General features: G+C 45.7%; 2 protein-coding genes across 9 annotated transcripts in view; both read right to left on the bottom strand.

Moving 5' to 3' along the window:
* Nucleotides 1–1,454: 1,454 nt before the first annotated feature.
* mtmr3 (myotubularin related protein 3) lies at nucleotides 1,455–15,889 on the bottom strand. 2 transcript variants are annotated; one of them, XM_057031792.1, is made up of 21 exons: nucleotides 15,693–15,889; nucleotides 13,924–13,993; nucleotides 13,402–13,458; nucleotides 12,587–12,676; nucleotides 12,077–12,193; nucleotides 9,842–9,924; nucleotides 8,705–8,871; nucleotides 8,518–8,614; nucleotides 8,111–8,224; nucleotides 7,549–7,739; nucleotides 7,221–7,352; nucleotides 6,954–7,065; nucleotides 6,199–6,394; nucleotides 5,902–6,087; nucleotides 5,543–5,713; nucleotides 5,232–5,377; nucleotides 3,532–5,047; nucleotides 3,346–3,456; nucleotides 3,178–3,266; nucleotides 2,871–2,897; nucleotides 1,455–1,814 (listed from the first exon to the last, which is right to left on the bottom strand). In XM_057031792.1, exons 3-21 carry the CDS (start codon nucleotides 13,402–13,404, stop codon nucleotides 1,643–1,645), a joined length of 3,720 nt encoding a protein of 1,239 aa, XP_056887772.1. In that variant the 5' UTR covers nucleotides 13,405–13,458; nucleotides 13,924–13,993; nucleotides 15,693–15,889; the 3' UTR covers nucleotides 1,455–1,642. The 2 variants fall into 2 exon arrangements, with proteins under 2 accessions (XP_056887772.1, XP_056887773.1); XM_057031793.1 differs by lacking the exon at nucleotides 2,871–2,897 and having other exon boundaries at nucleotides 15,693–15,888.
* A 301-nt stretch (nucleotides 15,890–16,190) lies between these two features.
* Nucleotides 16,191–23,263, bottom strand: part of cux2b (cut-like homeobox 2b) — a 67,719-nt gene continuing 60,646 nt past the window's right edge. For all 7 annotated transcript variants that reach the window (XM_057031785.1, XM_057031789.1, XM_057031788.1 and 4 more), the window contains 7 exons: nucleotides 22,796–22,897; nucleotides 21,830–22,665; nucleotides 20,901–21,066; nucleotides 20,496–20,801; nucleotides 20,233–20,421; nucleotides 19,876–20,152; nucleotides 16,191–19,728 (listed from right to left, as the gene is read on the bottom strand). In XM_057031785.1, the coding sequence (XP_056887765.1) occupies nucleotides 18,957–19,728; nucleotides 19,876–20,152; nucleotides 20,233–20,421; nucleotides 20,496–20,801; nucleotides 20,901–21,066; nucleotides 21,830–22,665; nucleotides 22,796–22,897 (2,648 nt within the window). In that variant the 3' untranslated portion in view covers nucleotides 16,191–18,956. The remainder of the gene's footprint in view (nucleotides 19,729–19,875; nucleotides 20,153–20,232; nucleotides 20,422–20,495; nucleotides 20,802–20,900; nucleotides 21,067–21,829; nucleotides 22,666–22,795; nucleotides 22,898–23,263) is intronic.

Genomic DNA, 23,263 nt, shown 5'->3' on the forward strand with positions numbered 1-23,263 from the left:
TTTACTTTAAGTACCTAACGACAGAAGCTAAACTCCCAGTTGCGTGTTTGGTGAGAGATGCATCGACTCTGTTCTTAACACCTTCAACACGTCAGTCACCCACAAACACCCTCAATTCCAACAGCAGAAGTTTGGTGATGCGGCGTCAGCGTGATTAAACAGCGTCATGTTGTCAAGATGCCGCGGCGCCCATCTGGCCGACCACTGAACAATGGCGCTGGTGCACGCTCGGCGTGCACGGGGGGTTATTCAACCACTGTTGCCGCGGTGCATAGTCATCTTGCTGGTTGCAGCCCCTCTAAACGTGAGGTCATGTGACCTCGCGCGCGACTGCAGATGAACGGATCATCGCGGCTGATCAGAACCTTCGTTTTCCAGCTCGTGAACACTGATTATCCAACGGCAACCGAATTGTCAGGATTTTAACACAGCAATTCCATAAAGAATACCTAAATAAATTAAAGTAATAATCGCATTTGTAAAGGGGGGGAAAAAAACATCAAAACAGGAAACCTGCTTCTATAAAGAAACACTCCTGTCACCTTTGACAGGCTGCAAAATAGACCTCTTTTTCTGCAATTAATGTAAGAAAACAAAATAAAAAAACAAAAATGGTGACTAATTAAGTGAGCCACTATTAAAGGATTCTATACATTTTTTCTTAAATGCTATATAGGTATCTGAATATATTATTTCATTTATTTAATTTACATAAAAGTGTGCGTGAAAGGAGGTCATTGAACAGGCGTTGGGCAGAATGGTTGTCTCAGTGGAGCGCTCTGAACTGGAAGGTTAACGGCCCTTCCTGCTCACCGCTGCTCTCCCAGGTTCAGCCAATCAGAGCAGAGATCTCGTGAGGTCGTCGCCACCCTAATAAATAACAAAATGAAATGTCTGGTTCCCAGTGCCTGCTGGGAAGGGCGAGAAATCCAGGGATTTCTCAGTGTGTCGGGGAAAAAGTGGTCACCACAACGCGTTGATGTTAAAGGGATAGTTCACCCAAATCATCGTAGCTGTGAGCTAAATCCACCACTTAGAGCTCTAATAATCAGGTTTAGTGTGTTAGCAGCATACTGCAAACACAAAAGGTCTGTGGAAAGATGGGAGAGAGGTCTTAGGACAGGAGGAAGCAAAGTGAGATGATGTTTCAGGACTATATAGATGCAAGAACTCTAAATCTTACCTGGTTTTCCTGCTTTCACTTGGCATTTTAGAAAGAATTTTAGCAGTTTGGGTGAACTGGCCATTAACTTTTGACAGTTTTGGGCAGGTCTCATCAGTAAAGCTGGGAGACGATGGGCTAAAGGGGGGTGATTTAACAGACCAAACACCCTCAGAGACCATCAGCAACCTTCTCTGCCTGCCTGGGTCAGACCACCAGGATGTCCATTCTCTCTGCTCAGGCCTGGGAGAGCAGCCCACCCCCCCATCCCCCCCACTCACAAGTTGCCAACGTGCCCGTTTCCTGTCACACATACATTGGTCAAAGGATCATGCCAACACGCCATTCAGCTCCTGCTTCACGTCAACCTCCATCTGTACACAAAAACCTGCAGCAAATACACACGTGGAGTTCGGGGGGACATTCTGTGAAGCTCTTGTGCTCTTCTTCAGCAGTGCGCCAGTTCTGCTCCTCTGCAGCTCAGTTGGAGCTCGCTGTGATTGGTTTGTCCAGCTCCAGGTCCAGCGGCGCCGGGCCGAGCTGCAGGCTACTGTAGCAGGTCTTACAGACGCGGCTGGGCTCAAACAGCTGCTGGCTTGGCACTGGGATCTTCTGGTCGCAGCAGCTGGCGCAGAACACGTTACCACAGTTCCTGCAGCAGGACGCAGACAGGTCATCACTGCTCCCTCACACACACTCTACAGCCCCCATGCAGCTCCTTCACACCATTCACAGCCAATAAATCCTCTACGGGAATCCTGTTCTTCAAACACGAGCATCATCATCATCATCATCATCATCATGGGCAGGCAACAGCCTGGAGTTACGTTTACCTAAAGCTGGCTCACACATGTCAACACTCGATGCAGCCGCAATGTATAAATGTTCAAATCAAGGCTGTATAGTTGAAGATAAAATGATAATATCATGGTTTCCAATAAGATTACAGGTCCATTTATGATGTAATAAAGATCAAACTAAACACAAGCACTCTTAAATGCTATAGGATTGCATCATGACACCAATAAAATCAGAGATGTGTGATTACACCCTGTCCTACAAGACATTCCAAAAGACGTTAGGTTTGAATTATAATGGAAACGGATTAAGACAACTGGTTTCTGCTGGCAGACGCAGGGTCAGCCTTGATTTGTTCAGCCACGTTTGCAGAACAGGAGGGTGAGTTTGCAGAAAAATCAAGGTGCTCGATCACTCAGTGGTCCTAACTATTCAGTCCATTCAAAGCACATCATCATCATCACCACTTGACGAGAGAGCAAGGTTACACTGAAAGTCTCCGGCGCCCATGCTCAGATTCAGATGGAGGCCATGCTCAGCCACTCAAACACACGTGGTGGTCCCTTCTACCTGCCTCTACTCACCCTGAGGTGGCGTTTGAAGGTTGTGGGGATGACGTGATGCTACAGCAGGAGACAGAGGACCAGCCCAGGAGCAGCGTGGCAGAGTTTAGACTCTCCTGCTGACAGCACCACACTCACCACCACAGCCCATTTCAAATGAGACGTGGTGCTATAAGCACACTGAAGTCAAATTTGAGTCCTTGGAATTTAAATTTCCCTACTGAGAATTGAACATAATAAAGTGAAACCAGGAGAAGCAGGTGCAGAGGGGAGGATGCAGGTGAGGGGAGGGGGATTAGGAGACAGTGATGGCAGTTTGGGAGGGGGTAATGGGAGCTGGGTCTCACCAGTCCTCCTGGACAGGTTCCCTGCCACTGTGGGGGGAAGGGGCACAGACTGGATAAGATCTGCCACAGCAGTGCAGAACACTAAAACATCATCTATGGTCTATCTGAAGATCTGTGTGAAGATTCAAATGCATATTTGCATTTGTGTTTCAAATCTGAATGAATCAGCAACATTAATGTTCATGAGAGTAGAAAGACAAGTACAGAAATATAAAAGGGTAACGCCACCGAACCAGTTCTGCACATAAATGATTTATAATGGGGAGAGGTTGATGACTGGACGGATTAAAGGGTTAAGCTTATTCACCTGCAGTGGTGCTTCCTCGCGGCGAGCCAGAACCTGCTCTCGCAACCGTAACACTGGGGCGCTAAATGGTCTGGAAACCAACGAGTCACCTGTAACACACAGCTCACCTGTAAACCACAGTGCATGTATGGAAAAACTACTAAAGAGGTTTGGAAACATTTCCTTTACCTCGGTGTCCTGTTTGTCCACCTGCTCCCAGCTGGCCTCAGAGAAGAACTCTGTGCTGCAGCGTGATAGACAGTTGGGGTCGATGTTGTACTCCGAGTCTGTCATACCCGTCTGAGGAGAAGGACACGCGTGTTTGGAACCACCGGGCACATGTACGGTTTAGGATAAACGGCGCCCGCATCTCACCAGCTCGTCTCCCAAGTCGCCGTTGATCCTGTGGGACCCGGCCTGCTGCTGGTTCTTCAGGCAGCTCCACAGCTCCTGCATCTGCTTCTTTAAAGTCTCTACCTCCATCTGGTGACCTGCTTCGATCTGTCTCAGTCTCTGCTGGATCACGTCGGTGTGTAGCGCCAACCCGTCGTCATCGAGGTGACTGCGGGACGGCTGCTCCGGGCTGATGGCGGAGCGGCTCATGGAGTGGCACCAGCGGTGCAGAGAGCAGCTGCCTCGTGGGTGGAGGATCAGGGAGTTGCAGCTTGCCAGGGACACTTGTCGACTCAGAGGGACCCTCTTTCCAATGCCTTTGGCCCACTGAGGGCCTCCACCGAGCTCCCCCTCAGAGGCTTCACCGTTACACAACCCCTCCCTGCTGAGGTCAGCACTCACAGACTGTAAGGCACTGACAGAAGGTCGCTTGCCGCCCCCATTTAAAGTTCTCATAAAGCCTTGATCTCCAGTCTCCAGTGGTTTGTCTAACGGAGAACCGAGCGTCTGGGTGTTGCCATCAAGGCAGGCTCGATGATTTAGGGGAGCAGATGGTGCTGGTGCCGACTCCAGGCTTTTGCTGCAAACTTCTTCAGTCAAAGTCTCTGTGGAACTTTCCAACAGCGAAGCCCTTTTATTCAACTGCTGCTCAGAGAACGCGCGGTCAGACTCAGAGACCGGACACGTTTCCTTGAACCCAGCTGTTTCTTTGGGGAAGTTATCTGCAAAGCCGTTAGTTATAGTTCTGTCGGGTGAAGGCTCTGACGCACACGAGTCAGCTTTTTTAAGTCCTTGTGCAAATTGTTCATCAGAACAGTTGTTCTTCACCAGATCACCTGAAGACTCAGACAACTCACCTACCAGATGACTGAGCTCCTCTACCTTCTGTACAGAGAGATGGTCAGGCTCTAATTCGTCAGGTGTGGTGAGACCATTTTCTGGTTGGGAATCATTAGGAACTGCTTCTTCCTGGATCTCAGTTCCATTGACCTGAGCGCAATGAGCTGTGTCCATCACCTCTGCATCTTTCTTCACCTCTGTCTCCACCTCTACAACAACAGTGTTGTTGATGACATGAGCGGGGGAGCCACTTTCCTCTTTCAGAGTATCTGTAGCAACTTCCTCTTTAGTTGCTTCCTGAAGGATGTTCTCCATCTGGCCCTCAGCCATGCCCACTGCCACAGAGAGCTCGGCCTCCTCCTCTTCCTCTGGGTTCACAGAGACCCCCCGCCTGAGCTCAGGGTGTGAACCCTGAGGCTGCAGGCTGTCCACCTCAGTGCCTGCTCCATTTACATAGTGCTCCGCTCCATTGGGCTGCACCTCCTGATTCTGGCTCCCTCCTCCATCAGGCCCCACTGCCATGCTGAGCTCCAGAGAGCGACGGTGGTCCTGCCATTTCTCTTTAAGGCTCGGGTCGCTGGAGCGGCGGTTTGGAGCCAGTGAGTTTCCCATCTCACATGCACTGGGCAAATTGTCAAAGGAGCGAGTCTTTGAACATCTGGAGTAGAAAAAAATGTAAGTTATATTCAGGAAACTGCTTAACTGCTTTAAAAAAAAATGCAGCTCAGTCTTGTATAGTTCAACTGAGAGGGGCCATGAGCAGTGGAGCTGCCGACACTCTGACCTCTACGTATCTTACATTAGGGAGGTGGGGGAGTCAGGTGCCAGCGTGCCAGGCTCACCTGGCCAGGGGCGTGTCCTTGGGATTGCCACCAGGCACAGGATAGGGGGCACAGGAGTCATCAGAAGGAGTGGTGGGGGAGGAGCTGGGCAGGTAGACCGCTGTCCACAGCATCAAGTTGCGGACGTGACACACAGGGTGCAGAACCTGTAACAAAAGCTACAAAGTTAACTTGGGGGAATAAGGGAATCACGACACCATGTTGTCAGGACAACCACCCAAAAATGCATATAAAGAATTCACAGCAAAAAAAATAAAAAAAACTTCTGATTTTGGACTTCAAGGCATCCTGAGGTCAGAGGGTAAACGTACGATCTCAGAGTGCGACGAGTACAGCATGTTCCTCAGACTGCGGTTGGCTGGTCTTAGCAGTGACCACACAGAACACGTCCTCTCCTGAATGTGGCGATCCACTCGCTCCTTGCCACTGTTGCACAGGAAGGTTCCAAACAGGCAGGAGTAGGTGTGCTGCACCAGCTTCACCTGCATTCACACACACACCCACACACACAAGTGATCCAGCATGTACGGACTTGTATACCGACAGATGAAAAATGATAATAAGCAGGAAGGATAGGGCTTTCCTTGTGCACAAATACACCTAGCCTAAAATATCTAGCCACAGACCACACAAGGTCTGACTTCTGCCCACCCCCCACACTAGAACACACCAAGAAGGCCTCGTTGAATTCAAAGGAACAAGGGAACTGCCTCTGCAGCTGATGAACACAGTCCAGCCACTGCAGGAAGACAGGACATCGCTCATTCAGGTCCTCAGAGTTTTCGCCATGGCCACACCGGTCAGCAAATTTATGGCCAAATTCCAGCCACTCTGTCTCCACTAAAACCTGGAAGCCCTGCGCAAAGATTGTAGCATCAATAACTAATAACTAATCACTATAAAACAGCATTGTTGAACGCAACACAAAAGTTATGGAATGTGACCAAAGCAGTGCGTTCATCTGTACCTCTACAGTGCGATAGTAAGGGTCCAACAGCAGCTTGGACAAAGCCACAATTTGAGGCGTGCGGTCCCAGCCGTCAGAACAGTGCACCAGGACCGGTCGGTGGTCCCGGTCCACAGCATGGACAACCAGAAGCGCTGCCTTCAGCAGAAGGGACAGATGCTGCAGCCATTTGGTGCTCTCCAGTGCGGAAAGCCAGCTGCAAAGAAACGACAACCATGAGCACAAACACGTCAGAGGATCCTCAAACGCTCATTTTCTGTCTCTTGCAAAGTAATCAGACTTCCCACACAGGCAGTGCAGGCCACCCATGTTACAGATCTTAAAGGCTCACCAAAGTATGCGATAATCTCCTTTGTAATGCGTATTGTTTGTCTTATAATTACAGAATTCCTATTTAAAGTGACTAAATGTTCTTTAGCTGCAGTCAGTCGAAAAAAATATCATTAGTGTCAAGGAGGTGTGAAACTGCCTTGTATTATAATCAGATACACAAGATTGTGCAACTTCTTGCAAAATTGGCAAGGTTAACACATCTTCTACTCATTGTGGGAAATGAAGAAAAAAAAAAGATTTCACAACATTGCTCAAAGTTGCGCACATAACATCAAATAGCTCTCTCTGACTACGAAAGACAAAATCTTTTACTGCAGCAACTAAGAGTTTGAGCGCTTCACACAGAATGCCTTCAGCTCCCGAAGAATTAAAGCTGAAGCTGCAGTGACCAGGAGAAGCTAGAAATATAACAGAAAACCTACTTAGCTGGATCGGGCATCTGAGTGCAAAGGAATCGCAGCGATTGGAAGCTCTTGCGGATGGAGTGGATGTTGGCCATTCCCATGAACACCACCTCACAGTTGGGATAGTATTCTGCAGATGTGAGGGATGGAAACAGCGATTCAAACAAAAGTATCAGGAAGCAAAACGTTCCTGGTTTTTAATTATCGTGGGCAGAACAAACTCAGATCAGATGAACACACATGTATTTACCCTCGTGTCTGTGAGCAGGGAAAATGAAGACCTACCTGGGCATTCGCAGCCTCCACCTTTGGCTCTGTTGGCTACAGCAGCAGCATATGATCTGGCATCCAGGATCAGTAATTTATGAGGCTGGATGGCCAGTGTTTCCACCTCTGAGTTGTTGGTCATGGAGGATTCTGAAGCAAACACAAATCCAAATTGTGCACGTTTAAATTTAATGTAAATAAAAACGTGACTTAATGAGATCTGTGGGGATTATGTGTCGCTGTTTCAGACGAGCCCAAACAGATCAGCCTGATCACACGCATACGTAAATATCTGTGTGGGGGTATATCTGTGGTGAAGGAGGAATCTGGATGTCTGAGCTCTCACCAAAGTCTGTGTCAGGCAGGTCGTGGCCATTGGTGTAGCCTCCATTGGAGTGATGTTTTTGGGAGCTGCCGTCCACGGCGCACGCCTTAGCGATGGACTGGACTAGGTGTTCGTCATCTGCATTCCTCCAGCCCCACCAGCTCACCTCTGGCTGCCCACAACGGGCAATGACTGCCCCCGTTGTCTGGTGCCTGAGCAGAGGAAAATGGGAAACTGTTAAAAACAACTTAAAATTGACTGAAATTAACATGAATGAAATTTTCAAACAAAAAAAATCCTTCAAATGAATAGTTATCTTAAAGTTAAAATTAGATCGAATAAATCTGACTAAACACGTGACACATTGATATCGCTGGAACAGCCAGTGGTAACATTGTTGACAAACTCAATTTGCTGCAGCGTTGTGATTTTCCAAGCCAAAGTAAACTTTGACCAGATGGGTGCTGATATGAAAGCACGAGAACATTATCTAAATGTGGTTACATTCCTTTTATAAACTAAAAGGCAAATTGGTCTATCAAAAAGCTTCAGTGGGTGTGGCAGTAAATGTGGTTCAGCCAACCTATACACAACCGCAGGAATCCTCTTCCAGGAGCGGAACGTTGCCACATTTTCTAGCTCCTTGTCTGTGATCCAGGCTGGGACCAGAAGTTGCTGAGGGTAGCTGGGGCAAAGCCTGCAAAGGGCAGCAATAGTTTAACAGGACGTGAAAACAGAGAGAGACGCTGAACTAAAGAGCTTTGATGGCTCAACAAAGGTTGTTGTCAACAGACACCTAATCCAGGGCTGAGCTCTCATCTGCCCAGGGTGCAGCGCTAGTAGAGTACAATAATATAGCCACCTACTGTCGGAAACGTAAACACACAGATGGACAGGGCGCCAATGAAAGCAAACATCGGCTCTTTCTTCCAGCGGGGAATAACTGATATCAACCTAACAGCAGGGATCCTGACTGAAAGCCACCATTACCTGAACTTGCTGTTGATGTCTGAAATCCTCCAGGCGTTTTGAGTGTCAAATCCCATTCTCTCAACCTCATTTTTGAACCAGGAAGTCACATGTTCGCCTACAGATGATATAATCAAATAAAACCCAGAAATGTGTTAAAGACCTGCTGTCGTTGTTGCTGGTGTGTGGGAGGCATAATCATACATACCTGGTCTGCAAAGCTCGCTGTGCTGCTCCTTCTCACCAGCATACACATTCATGCACCAGGCATGGAAAGCAAAGGAGAAGAGGTCCTCGAGGCGAGTGGGAGGACGCACTACAGCGTTGAGGCGTTTCAACCATTCCTGACACTGTTCAAAGGTGGAGAACTGACACCTGATGGATCAATCACAGGATACAGGGTTATACTGTGTGTACAGTTTGCACTTCTCATTTACTGTTCAACACAACGTCGCAGCCCTATTTTCATGTCATCTATTCATAGTTTTCCTGTGACACTACACCAAAACAACACACTTGTCCGCCACCCGCTAGCTTAGAAACCGACGAAGAGAAAAGCCGGGGTTTATTTTTATCTATTCCGTCAAATATCGACAACCCAGAGAGAAGAAAGCTGTGGATCAGTGCTATAAAACACAGCTCGGCCCCTGGAGAGAATCGCTGTTACACGCTCGGAATACTACGTCCCTGAAACTAACGACTCAGCTACATTGGAGCTCACCTTTGCTTTTAGAATGAAGAACTTCTTGTCCTTCACTTACTGGTAGCAGCATTGTTTACTCATGTAATATTTGTAACTGTCTTGTGTAACTGCTCTTGTGCTTCAGTCTGGCAGCTGTGTAGAGTGATGGATTGTCCGGCAGGTAAATGTAAACATCGCCGAATTCGAGTTTTGGCAGGGACCTGGTAGCTTTTAATGACTCGGTGTTGTATGTGGGCCACAAGTTCCCGATAATTCCGTATTTAAATAATTCTAAAAATTTCTTTAGATATCTTTCCTTGGCTGCTGACAGATGATATCAGCGACTGCTCGTTTGCGTGTCGCGGTTTTTGCCCCACAGGTCACTGCGCAGGTCATGTGACTGGAAACCATCAATACACTGAATACATTGAATCTATTCTGAAGACCTATAAACCTTTTTACAGCCTGAAATGCAAATATTTGCTATTTAACTTAGAGCAGGATAAAAAAAAAAGTTAGATGTTCCAGCAAAAGCTCTATTTGTGCAATGTAAGTGAGAAGGCATGCTTTTACATATTTCAATTACTAGCACGAGTTTCCTAAAATTATATAACCGGTAATTTAAATGTTAAGTAAACAGCTGAAGAGGAACTTTGGTCATACCTGATAACTTTGCAGTCCTTGCAGGTGACGTGAAGCTGGAACATATCCCGACACTCTGCGCTCTCTATGAGCTGGAGAGGAACCTGTGGATAGACACAAATGAGGACAGGTTGAGAATGAGCTGCAGCACACATCCAGTAGGACTGTGGTTACATTTAAAAAAGGAACGTGGTACTGACAATCCTGTCAATTAAATAACAATCGGCGGTATAAAAACTCCCATGCAGCAGGTTCTACAATGGCAAGTATATAGAGCAGCCCCTTGTTTTGCCATGTGAGGCGATACTGTCATACACGTCTCACGAAGCTCTCTAAAGGCTACTGAGCTTGTGTCGGCATTTCCCTTTCAGATCACAGCTGTTAAATATAATTCAAAGTACAGAACTGTCATGTGCTGATGACTTGAGGATGCTTTGAATGCCGTAGGGAAATACTTATACTGCTTTAACTAAGCTCTACTAATTAGTAAAGAGCCACTGTTCAGCAGCAGGGTAGGCTTTTGTGTGTGTGGCTCACACAGTCTGGCCATGCACAAACAGCAGCCAGTCACCAGTGGGTCAAGCTTAAAATACAACTTAGGGGTTATTGCTGACGGAATGGTGTTGGAAGATCAAAAGCTTGTGCAGGTAATTTCGTTCAGTCGTGGGTTTTCTTTGCTTAATCAGCAGTTGTGTTAAACAGAATGAACAAGCAGGATTCATCTTGTGGAAACGTCAGCCTGTTAACAGACGGGCACACACAGGGTTTACCCTGGAGTCAAGCACAGCAAACCATGCAGCTCTGCAGGGTACTTACTGACATCTCACAACAACAACTCTATCCAGAGCAAAACACAGAGAACAACAATAAAAATGATGCAAAGTGATTCTGAAGGGTTTCTCTGGCTGCCTTAAACACCCGCATTTGAATCCTTTATTCCTGCTCTGTAATTAAGAAACCTAATCTGCCCATCATCAAAATTCCTAGTCTGCTTGTTAACAGCCTCAGTCGTTTGCTGCCCCACTAACCCCCATCATGCGATTTCAGACAACTCTGAGGCCCCATCAGCCCATCAAAATGTGTGTGAGGAGAAAGTTGGCTCTGTCTGGTACAAAGACAGAAAAGGCTCATTAGAGTCCAACTAAACACAAGACACGTGATGGATATTAGAACAAAAACACATTTGTAATGATGAGGCTCACTCAATATGAACTTTATACCGGAAGATTTGATATTCAATATTAAATGTAAGACCGACATGATAACCTTGATTTGTTTACTGAATTGATGTCAAACTTTCAGGTGCAAAAACTCAGCTGCTGCACGAAGGAACAAGCAAGCTGACCCTGTAACAAGCTCATGGTGAAATTCACTAAACATTGCATGCACAGTAGGAAGTGAAGGTGGAAAAGCAATAAAACCCTTTTAGCACATGATCTGCCATCGCACAACTTTCAGGAACTAACTGCAGACTAGTGTGATCGGAACATACCAGATGCTTTTTCTTGTACCAAAGCATTTTGAGTAGAATCCTGGCAAAAATATTTTTCTCTTCTATAGTCTATAAGGTTCTTGGACCATCAGTGGTGTAATGTAGAACCAACACAAAACCAGACAAAAATGGTCCTATGATTCTAAAATACAGTTAGATATACACAAATAGATAAAAATGAAGAAATAGTTTGATGATAGAACAAAATTATGACAGTGTTATATGGAGGTCATTCCAATAAAGTTTACACATAACAAATTATTAGATTTAATAGTGGTGACCAGCAAAATCCCCAAGACCTGTGTCAGCTGGTCTACTTGTGCACATCACAGTTTGAAATGGGAAGTCAACAAATTGCAGAAATAAAAGAAAAAGACCCACAGAAATAAGACTTTCCCTGAACTAATAAATAGACTCTACACTTTGGTGATACGATTCAAGAGAGTGAAACACTTTGTGAGAGAAAGAGACTGAGACAGGGAGAGAGAAACACATGATGTAACTATTATTCATCCCCTCTGGAACCACTGAAACCACGGTAACAGCAAGTGCTGGAGAAGGAAGGGCAAGTGTGGAGAACAGAGGTGATAAAGAGTCACACAGAGCTGCTGCCAGTACAGATCACAGATCAGCAGTGAATAAAGCAGGTGCCACAGCACTTTGTCTCCAGACTAACTTAAGACTCGTCCCATACAGTCAATATACATTTAATTCTGCCATAGATACTTGGTGAGATGACCTCAGAGGCCACTGCTTATACTCACATTGACAACAGACTCTTTAAACTTGATGTGCAGACGGTAGTTGGATGTTGCAATGATAGCATCTTCTGCTCTCCCCACATACTCCGTGAACTCTCCGTGCAGCTCAGGAAAGGGAACCTAGCAACAGCAGCAGATAGAGCAATGCAAACAGACTGCGCAGCGACAAAGATCAGCCGTGATAACGATAATGTACAGACTAAGGGATGGGGACAGATCCTCATCGTCACAAAATATGCTCAATTGCTTTTTGTAAAATAAGGGCAGGAGTAAAAGACTCGAGAAGAGAATCAAGGGTTTATATTTAACAGCGAAAGGAGGAACAGTTAATTTTTAGCCACGGCAGACAAAAACTGCTCCGCTCCGAGACTGAAAGTCAGCTTAAATGTCATGTGACTCCTTGGTGGTGATGTGTTATGTAACTGATTAGGACGACTTGCCCACACACTAACACATATCTGTCAGCTTAACTGGGCTTTAACAGCACCCAATAAGCAGCGATGGCTTCCTCACCTGCATGTTTTCTTCCTCCAGGACAGGGGACTTCTTGGGAAAGATCTGATTGGCCTGGATGCACTCCAGGCTTTGCTGCCCCTCCTCCTCCTGCAGAGGAAATGCCCGTTAACTCCTTACTGAATTAGTATCTAACAACAACAATAAAATAGTAACAATAATAATAATAATTTAATCTGCGGTGCAATAATTCTTGAAAGTCAAATGTTGGAGATCTCGGTGTTCTGAGACGAGATGAATATGTTTCACACTAGATGGTTATCAGCGAGGAATGTGAAGCATGAATATACAAGTATTCCGCGCCCCTGGGGAAACCTGCTGGAATAAAAATGTCTGGCCTGGTGCTGACAGAGACAGGCAGGGCTCTATGGGTTATGTTTGGTCAGGAGCCTATTAGCCTGGAGAGCGTGTGCAAAAAGATTAAGGTGGTCAAAAAAGCAGATGAGAGATCCTGACAGACTGCTCTTTTAGACAAACTGATACCAAGAGTCATTACACACTGACGAGCAGCAAACTGGGGCCAGCCAAGGGGCAGTCACTGCACAGCGGGATGCCAAACCCCCCCCCGCACACAGGCACAGTCCAGTGGTCATGTCATGTTGCAGCGATACAAAAAAAAACAACCTTGCAATGTAAACTGAAAGCTTGCTTGGACAGCAACCTCAGTGGACCTCTGGCAATGTGTCAGCTTATGTGTCGGCTTCCTGATAAACAAAAGTGATTAACTTTGAAATCAATCGAGAGTTTCCAATATCCGAGGCACAATGTGCACAGATGCAAGAGCTAGAGGCATTGAAGAAAACCAAATACCGTACCATGATCACGACGAAGGAGTGTGGGTCAACCAAAAAGGAACTACGGCCCGGCCTGATCTGTGCAAGGTGGAAAAAGGTTGATAAGTATTTCTGAACGGGCAAAAAGCAATTTAACACACAATAAGTCAGTTGTGAAGGAGGTATATTATAAAAGTGATAATCCCAGTATAATGCAGCTTGAGGGTGGTTGGAGTTTTCCTTCATACTGACGCCATATTACATCAGTGACGTTTTAGCATACAGACACATAAATACTTTTCCAGAAAATCAGTCTGGGGGCATGAACAGATTGTTGTCCATGACTGACTGGAAAGTTTTGAGGCCCCAGCTGAAAAGTCAGATATTCCAAAGCAAATCAATCCAGCATGAAATGGCAAAGAGAGGCGAGACCAGGCCACCAAAGGCAGAATTTAGGTCCCAGACACAGCTGCCACAACCATAGTTAGATGATAAGTGCATTTATTAGGCCGGTCTGAGAATAAGGCGAGGGGTGTAACGTAACGTGATATATTTCGAACTTACCACAATCAATTATCGCTGATGTTAAGCCCCGGTGATCCTGTTGAGAAACTCACATGTGAGAGATGGCAATCTAGAGACATTAAAGGAAAGATCCATCTTAATAAAGAACAGAAGCATTTCCTCACAAAACTAGGTGTATTATGCAAATTGCAACGCATTGAAAGGAGACATTCAAGCTACAGAAACCTGATTCCTTTGGAAATATATATATATATATATATTTGCTGGTAGTCACAGTGGATTGAATTTAGTCTGAGAAAAACATTTTGTCACAGTTGTAGATCAAAAAGGATAACTGGATTCAAAATGCAGCCAACAACCAGACAGTTCAATGAAACAAACCACTCATGACATTAACCCCAGATAAAATCCATAAACTCCAACTGTTCCATGAATGAACACTTCGCTAGTGTGGCAAATTTCACTAAAATCAAAATATATAGGAATATACAAATATTCCAAAACCAAAAGTAGTAGACATTTTGGCTTAATGCACACATCAGAACATTAATTATTACCTTTTTTTTGTCATCGGTGTCATGTAAATGGCATTTTGTTAGGCTCAGTAACTCATTACAAAAGTGACACTTCCCAATAAGACTTTCCTCAACATAAAACATGTTGGGGGATGTTTTAGCGCACCGGCCTGGAAATAGTTGGAAAGGTCAGGTAGTCTTGCAGAGACTGAAACTTGATCTGAGGTCACTGAATGAGAGGATATTCAACAAAAGGAGAAAAAAACTCCCCTGCAAATGTTGTGGTGTTTTATTTTTCCTTTTTTGGCAAGTGATATGAACATAACTTCTTCCTTCATTTAACAGCACCATGCAGCTTTTACTGCTGCTGCCACCCGATAAAGCATATCTCACACACACACACACACACACACACACACACAGGCTCTGTTTACCACAACGGGCTCATGACCTCTGGCTACGTCTCAGTTTGGTTCTGAATTCGGGCCCATAGGGAGGGCTAAGCCCCTTTGAGCCCGAACGTTACTCTGATCCCGTGACAGGGCATCATGCATCATGGGCTGCAACATGAGTAAGCGAAATTAAAACAGAAAGAAATCGACCAGAACATCCCAGTAGGTCGGAATGCCATAAAGCACTCCAAAGTGAAACCTAGGCTGGGAAGTGAATGCGAAGGAATCCAGTTACAATGAAAACCAACGCAACGCTTGAGTTTATTAATGTTTTGCTACATTCGTGCGTACCCGGTGCGGTGGAATATGATGTTAAGGCGTTAGAAATCAATTGTTACCAGGCAAAAGTCAGCAACGTCCGCACCGTCGCTTATGCTAACGTCTCAAAAATAGCGAGAATTTAGCGCGTCTACACACTAAAGTGTCAACATTAGCTACGTGGCGTTGGACGCCGGTAATCGGTCGGTTGTTGCGTTATAAATCGTTACGATAGCGTTCATTAATCACGGACAGTAAAGCTAAGAGTACCACGTCCACAAAGTAGTAGCCAAACTAGTTAGCCAACACTGAAGTAAGTACTGGCTATTCAGCGAGAAGCCGACATTTTTATTTATCTCTGCTTTCCATCCCACATCACTACTACGGTACTGACGCCCAACAAGGGGGCTCGGTTTGGTGTTAATAACAGCAGCGGCTACTCTGCCCGGCCAACATTACCGCTAGCCCATGGCGCTAGCGAAGCTATCTGCAACTGTTTTGTTGTTGCGAGATGGAGGGCGGAACCCAAAACGGAGGCCTCTGTCAAAACACACCGAGGACCGACTACAACCGGTGGACTCACCACAGAAAGGAGCGATAGGAAGCAGGACGCCAGAAGTTCACCCGAAGCCGGTGCGATTACTGAGCAACAAGACCTCCACAAACAGATACACATTCGTCATATTCCGAGTTGCGGCCAGCTCCACTACGTCCCCGCTCAGCAAAGAGCCATCGACGCCATCGTCGCGAACTCTCCAGCCCAAGAGCCGACGTTCCACCGTGACGTCATGACGTCACCGTGACGCGGGCGCAGGGGGCGGGGCCAGCACGCCATGCGGTATGACACGTTCATGTAAACACAGGACTGCCCCGATAAAGGAGTTTAATGAATATTCATGATAGAAAATCGAGCAAAGGTAACGGGGTTCGAGTTTCGCAAGAACTGTGAGAACACGTGATTCTTTTCATGAGGGAATTGAATTGACATTTTTTTAATATGGTTTATATTGTGCTTAAATCCACGCAGCGTGTCCGTGTGTGAGATTCCCCACTACAAAACAAATAAAAACACAACACAGCAGAATCTTAAACAATTATGTATTGAATGATGGCTTACATATGCAAATTCAATTCCATGTCGCTTAGTATACCATTAACCATTCTTTAGCCTGACTTTTGAGGCATGAGACAGTAATTTCAGCCAACTGGACACTTGTCTTTAGCGACTCACAGCTGACTTTGAAAAGAAAAGAAAAAACATACTGGAACAAACCCTCAAAGTCAGTCATCCAAGTTGTTTCTGCATCAACAACTTCTGAGCATGATCATGTTTATCTTACTGACCAATTACCTCATTATTTAGTGACAAATGTCAATTAAAAACTTAATCTAATGTTCAGGCTTCTTGTTAAAAAAAAAGCTTTGCTTTTCTCTGAACTGGGCCACAAACCTTTACAGCATTTAAGTCAAACTTAACCGCAAGGCATTAGTCCTGTGAGGATAATGCACAAGGCATACGATATAGCACAAAATAATCTGGACTTGGAAGTCATGTTTCCTGGGCTTTGATTTATCAGGATTCGTGATGAATTTGGTGAGAGCCAAATTTACCAACTGCACCATGCATGGACTTGATGTAAAAGGTCTTTTAAGTGCTGAATCCATGTTCCTGTGCAAAAACATCAACACAAAAACACAGTCTATCCCTCGTTGTGTGACTAGAAAGGATCTGCATGCAAAATAATGAGATGGGCTTTACATGAAGAGATAATAGTCCGGATAAATATCTTTCTTTCTCAGTCCACAAAAAGACAAAATTTCCACATAAGAAATGCCATTTGTAATCATACAGTATATTATGCACAAATATGGAGGGAAACCAGAGAAAACTCCTCGTCTGGCTCAAAAAAACAAAAAAAACAAAAAGAGAACAAAAAGAGAGAGCAAAGTCTAGTGATCTCAAAGATGCAACAAATCAGCTTCCTCTTGGTTGTAATGAATTACAAAACAGCAACAACTCTCCAGCAAAAAAGTTGCATATACACCCGCAACTTTCACAGATTCATTTAATCATTAATGGAATAAGTCTCTACAACCACACAATAGCAATAGTGACCACCGACAATGAGAGCAACTGTTTGAGTAAAGCTTTAAAAAGCAAGACTACCCTGAGAAAAGGTCTAGAACGTGGGCGAGCTTGCCAGACAACTGGCCCAAATGGGTTTGGTTTGTTAAATCTGTACACTCTATTTCAATATAATCAGCACATTTTTGTTCCAATGTTAAGATATCATCTTTTTTTTTCTTTCGATATTGTGTAATATATCTCTCTACATACAATCCAAGTTCTCTGATCTATGTAGACATGTGCAAGTGTTTCCTCTAATAACTTCAAAGATACAGTAAAGGCAAGAGACTTGTGGACATTAAGATAGGATAATGTTGATATTTTGAAATTTTCTAATCAAGTCCTCACAATTATCAAAATCTAAGTGCTGTAAGTAGTTCATACGCGAGGTATTGAATATCTAGTTAACTGTTTCCGAGTATAAAATAGTGTCAAAATACATAAAGAACATCTTGCAAGCATGACAAAGAAACTTCTGCAGACACAATATACAAGTGGTGGAGGATTATATGACGTAATTCAACGTAATTACAGATTGGATGTTTCCATAGTGATGGGTAGTCAGAATGCATCATCAATTCCTGCTGCAAGCTTCCCGAATCAGACTGTTTGAACAGCCGACCCTTAATCGGGCTAAATAAGATTTTTTGATAGCTTCACTCCCTTTCGGTGAATCAACGATGGTCGGGACGATGACGGCGAATGAAAGAAATGGTCACACAGTAGCGCGAGGTGCATCAACATAATCTGAGGTAAACCAGGTGTCCGCCTGTTTCAGTCTGACAACCTTGAGGGGGTCAGAGAGGTACAGTGAGTCTGAAAGAAACCGTGTAAACCGTGCTCACGTGTGGCGAGTGTTGCACATACCACCAGGAGCACAAGGGCCCTAAAGTGTAAACCTCAAGGATTATTGTGAAGAACAAACATAAAAACAGATCACTAAAATACTCTACTCCTTTGATTTCATTTTTTTTCCTTTTTTTTGCAGGGGTTTTAGCCTATTTTCTCTTGTTTTCGCTCAAGTATACTCACAGGTGACTAACTACAGAGGGTAAGAGGGTCAGGTTGAGTACCATGCTACATCGGGTTTAGAGAAGGCTATTGCAGACAATTCTACAACATGTACAACCACATTTTTATACGTGTGAGTTACAAAGATTTGAAAACATGTCACCAAGAAACTAATTACATACAAGATGTTGAATATTTAGAGTCTTAAAGGACTATCCCTCAGTCAGTAATAGGATTTCATGTTACTTGACTTAAACTGTCCAGTCTTACAGACAAATTTTGAAAAACTGCTATTCAAAAAGTAACAAATTTGGTCAATGTCCCAAATAGTTATAGTGCTTTTAATGGCTTAAGACAGGGGTCTTCTTTTAATCTCACCCAGTGGCAATCCACAGAACTTCAGTGTACATTTAATGACACCATAGCTGCAAAAGTCTTCATGTCAAGTCCAATAGGTAAATAACAGCTAGTGCCGTCATATATATTTAAAAGTAGTATGCATCATCAAAAAAAAGCAAATACACAATTATAAATTTTTTCTCAATTGTTACGTTCCTGTAGGGCATCGAGCCATGTGTTTCCTTTGATGTGTGAGTCTGAGAGGGCAGGCCGTTGGTAGCGAGGCTTGGGTCAGAGTCTTCAGTTAGAGCTGGAGACTCTCCTGTGTGGTGGAAGGATTTTTCTGATCACGTACAAGTAAAAGAGTACTTAAAACTCCCACTCCAGAGTTTCTTCTCGATTTGCCGCTCTCTCTAGCCTGTGGATGATGTTATTGAGGTTGGCCATTTTTTCGTTACGTCTCTGAGTGCTTCTGTTGACTTTGGGGCTTTGGAAGGAAGGCAGCGGGTTAGGGTCCAGACTGCTCGTGGAGGGCGGGTTTGGCAGAGATGGCGATATGGGAGCGGAGGAGGAGGGGACCGGGGACACTGACATCATGAGCCCAGGGGAGGATGCTGCAGATGGGGAGTTGAGAGAGACCTCCAGGCTGCTGCGGCAGGGCTCCGACGAGGCCTTGAAGCTGACTGGGTCCACGGGGGACTTTCTGGATTCGTCGGCGTCGTGCCTGGACTGGCTGGCTCTCTGGGGACCATCTATGGAAACTGCAACCTGAGCTGGGCTGCTCATCCCCTCGTCGTGCCGCAGGCTGTGTCCGGCTGAGTGAAGCTCATGACATCCGCTGATGGAGTCCTCGCGTTCGCTTTTCAACGGGGGGAACTGGACTGCTGTGGAAAAACACTGAGATCTGGGCTGTTTCGCAGAGGCCTCCTCGCCCTCGTTCTCCCTGTCTAGTGCTTCTTGTTTGACCTGCGTCAAAGCTGTGTTGGCGTTAAACACAAAGTGTCCTGAGGAATGCTGCTGCCTCCTTTCCTCTCCATCAGAGTGGGGGCTCCGAGTCACCGAAGGGGAGTAGCTACGGTGCTCAGCATCCGTGTCGTTGTCAGGCAGACCCTCCATCAGCACTTCCCTTCGCATCCTGGACCTGCACACCAAACATGTTTTTAGAGGACAACCACTGAATTCATACTCAAGCCAATCAGTCACTGCTTTATTAAAGCCTCCATTTATTTACAATAGCTTTAATTCAAAAGGGGACTAGACAGGGAATTCCAAAGATCACTGCACTGGCCTGTAGTTGTGGAACCAGTTGATCACGGTGTTTGTTTTGAGTTTGAGTTGGGAGGCCAGAATCTCAATGGTGTTCTGAGAGGGGTAGGGTTCCAGGAGGTAGGCCTTCCTCAGGGCTTCTTTCTCCTCAGCTCCCAGCACCACCCGTGGTTTCTTCACCTGGCTGTAGGGACACAGGTCAAGTGAAGCCAGCGACGGGCTCACGCACTCAGAGCGAGTGCTGGGGGAGTCGCTGTCAGAGCTGGTGCTCAGTAGCCCATATCGCCGCTTCAGATAGGCTGAAGGGAAATCAGAGACGTCCAGTTCAGATGGATACAAAAAAACAAATTAAACACACCGACAGAGTAAGATGCTGAACCTTTCTTCTCCATCTTCTTCATGGCTCTCAGCTTCTCCACATTGTGAGGATCATTGAGCCACAGTTGCATGCGGACAAACGGCTCCCTGCCTTTCAGGCTGAGCTTGTGCCATGGTTTGGGCCTCGAGAGCAGGTCAGACACTGAGCCTTGTGTCAGGCCCAGAATAGTTTCCCCAAACAGGCGCTGACCTGTGTACATAACAGAAAAGTTAAAGGGTGCCTGGATTCATCTGCTTTAATCAACATGTTGTGTTCTAACTTACCAAGGTTATTGTCTGTTAGCACCTCCTTGACCTTCTTTGTGATGGTAAAAGTGTCCAGCTCTGGAGAAATGGCCACCAGATCCTGGATGCCGAGTGGGTTTGTTTGTTGATGCAGGGCCAAGAGGTTAGGAGTGGATTTCCCTCCCTCTGGGTGTGGGGGGAGACCCAGGCCAAGGCTGTCAGGCTGCTGGTTCTCCTTGCTGCTCTCTAGAGAGAGGCTGACAGGCTCAGCAATAGGGCTCGGGTGGCTCTCTGCTGGGCTGGGCGGCGGTGAAGGCGAAGACTGGGCAGTCACTGGGCTTTTTTCTGCGTGTGTGGGAGGAATTAAAAATTGAGCTCAACTATTGCTCACTCAAGAGCACAAGCACGGGATCCGTTGTGCACATAGATGGAGATGCGACTCACCCTGAGCATGGCCCTGATTTGGGTGCTGGCCGAGGCTCTGTCCGAGCTGGTCCAGTAACCACAGCTGCATACGGATGAAGGGCTCCCTGCCTTTCTGGGTGAGCTTGCTCCAGGGTTTGGGGCGAGATAGCATGTCGCTCACGCTGCCCTGAGAAAGCCCCAGCACCTGTGGAGAACAGGGTGGGTTCATGTGACTGGATCTTATTGATGTTAATCTGGTCATTGGCCTTTTGAAAATTACTCTTTGAAAAGTACAAGACCTCGAACAAACAAAAAAACCCAGTTGAATAAATAAAATCGTCCTTCGGAATCACACTTACAACAAATCGCCACTAGAGGGAAGCAAAACACCATTAATGTTAAAGTTGAGTCCGTCACGTAAATGAACTTGCTGCTGCGGCAAGAAGATTAACACATCTACAAAGAAACAAAGTAGGTTTTTAACAACCAGAGTTTGTTTTATATTATGAATTAATTCCATATGTGGCCATATGGAATGGACACTTATTAGATCAGCTAAACTAGTTTTAAAGTTTTAATTTCTTAGTGTTCTTTAAAGGTGTGCAAGTAGTCCAAGTCTAAAGAAAAATCATCCTAAGACAAACCTAACGTGTGCACAGTTAAACCAAAATCTGATGCCATAGAGGTCCAACTGTGGCAGAAGTATAGAAAGAAGTGAATAAAGGCACATTTTCTGGGCTTAAGCTTATATATTTATAATACATCTACTATATAACACACTAAGGTCAATTTTAGAAAACAATTCTTCTTTCTTCTCTTTCAATACAGCTGAATAACATAAAAAGAAGGGCCTTAAAGTGACTTAACTTCACATTTTTGATTTGAATTATGATTAAAATGTTTTTAAAGGGGGGGCAGCTGTATTTTCTTCCTAATAACTTATTCATAAGAAAGAAAGTGAATCTGACCTTTTCTCCAAAGATCCTCTGACAGATGCCGTTCTTCGCCAGCTTCTCCTTCACCTGCCTGGTCAGCTCGATGGTGTCCACCTCGCGGTACATGTACATCTCGTACTGCTCAGGAGTCAGTGGGGGTACGGTGGGTTTAAGGGCCCGGGGGATATACGCAGGATAAAAGGGCAGCCGTCCTGGACCAGGGCCTGGAGACTCTCCACTGACCGATGTGTCAGACTCCATTTTCACCTCCACCGGCCGGCTGAGTCCCAGCTCGTCCTCAGCAGCAGATGCCTCCTCGCTGTTGGGGGGACACTCACCATTCTCCACGCGGGGCCAGGGCCGGGGCAAGACTGAGGGCCCGGAGGAGGAGGAAGACAAGGAGGGAGAGACTGAGCTGAAGGGCCGGGAGCTCATTCCGCCTCCGAGGAGCATCGAGCCACGTTCATGAGACCAGTGCTGGTCAAAGTAGGTGCCCGCCTCCCCAATTTCTGACTTCACTTTACGGATAATGTTCTGGACGAATGCAGCAGGGGAAAGAACGCTAAGGGGCGTCTGTGGGCTGCTGATGGTGTTGGCCATGCACACTGTAACACAGCCTCCTTCCTCCTGCTTGATGGAGATGGGTAAAGGGGGGCCTCTAGAGCGCTCCGGGGGCCCCAAACGCTCTACCTGAACTCCTGAGCTGGTAGTGGGAGCCCTCCCGCAGGCCTCCAACTCCATCAGGGCTTGCTGCTGGGCCTCCATCTCCCTTCTGGCCTGTTCTAGGATGCTTTTAATGGTTTCATCAGAACTGCTGCCTGGACCGTTACTACTTCGGCCTGATAAGCTGCTCAGAGAAGACTTTCCATCTAATACAAGGGAAAAAACAAAGAGTCATTCTCCACACCATAAACTAGGCTAAAAAAAAAGCGTGATTTAAACCCAAAATAAAAACGATAAACATCAGTAAACATTTCAGCTTTTACTAATCACGCTCACCTGCCCTCTGGGACTGGATCTCCTTCTTGGCCTGCTCCAGGATATTCCTAATGGCGTCGTCTGACCCAGTTTCAGGAGTTCGGATGCGTGGAGTGATGCTCCCTGCCACCGAGGGTAACAGAAAGAGAGAGAGAAAAGAGGGGAAGAGGGGGGTGAGTGGGATGGTTGATCAGAGAGCAGTTCCAAGGCTTTGCTTTTGACTGGTAGATCAATGGCTGCCTTTGAGCGTGTGCTGTCTGAGGTTGCAGTATACGGGAAGCTCAACTTTCAAAAGCTGTGAATCTGGGGAGAAAACAAAGTTTAAAAGTAACACTACAAACATGGCAGAGGAAGTAGTGAGTAAGTCAAGGATGAGGTCTAAGTAGATTAGAAGGTTTAAATGTACACTTGTCCAGCCACCAGAACAAGAAGAAGATTATATCTGCTCTGAAAATACATCAACAGCTCCAGTAACTCAGAAATCCCCTA

The sequence above is a fragment of the Takifugu flavidus genome, chromosome 5 (assembly GCF_003711565.1).
Source record: "Takifugu flavidus isolate HTHZ2018 chromosome 5, ASM371156v2, whole genome shotgun sequence".
NCBI classification, from domain to species: domain Eukaryota; kingdom Metazoa; phylum Chordata; class Actinopteri; order Tetraodontiformes; family Tetraodontidae; genus Takifugu; species Takifugu flavidus.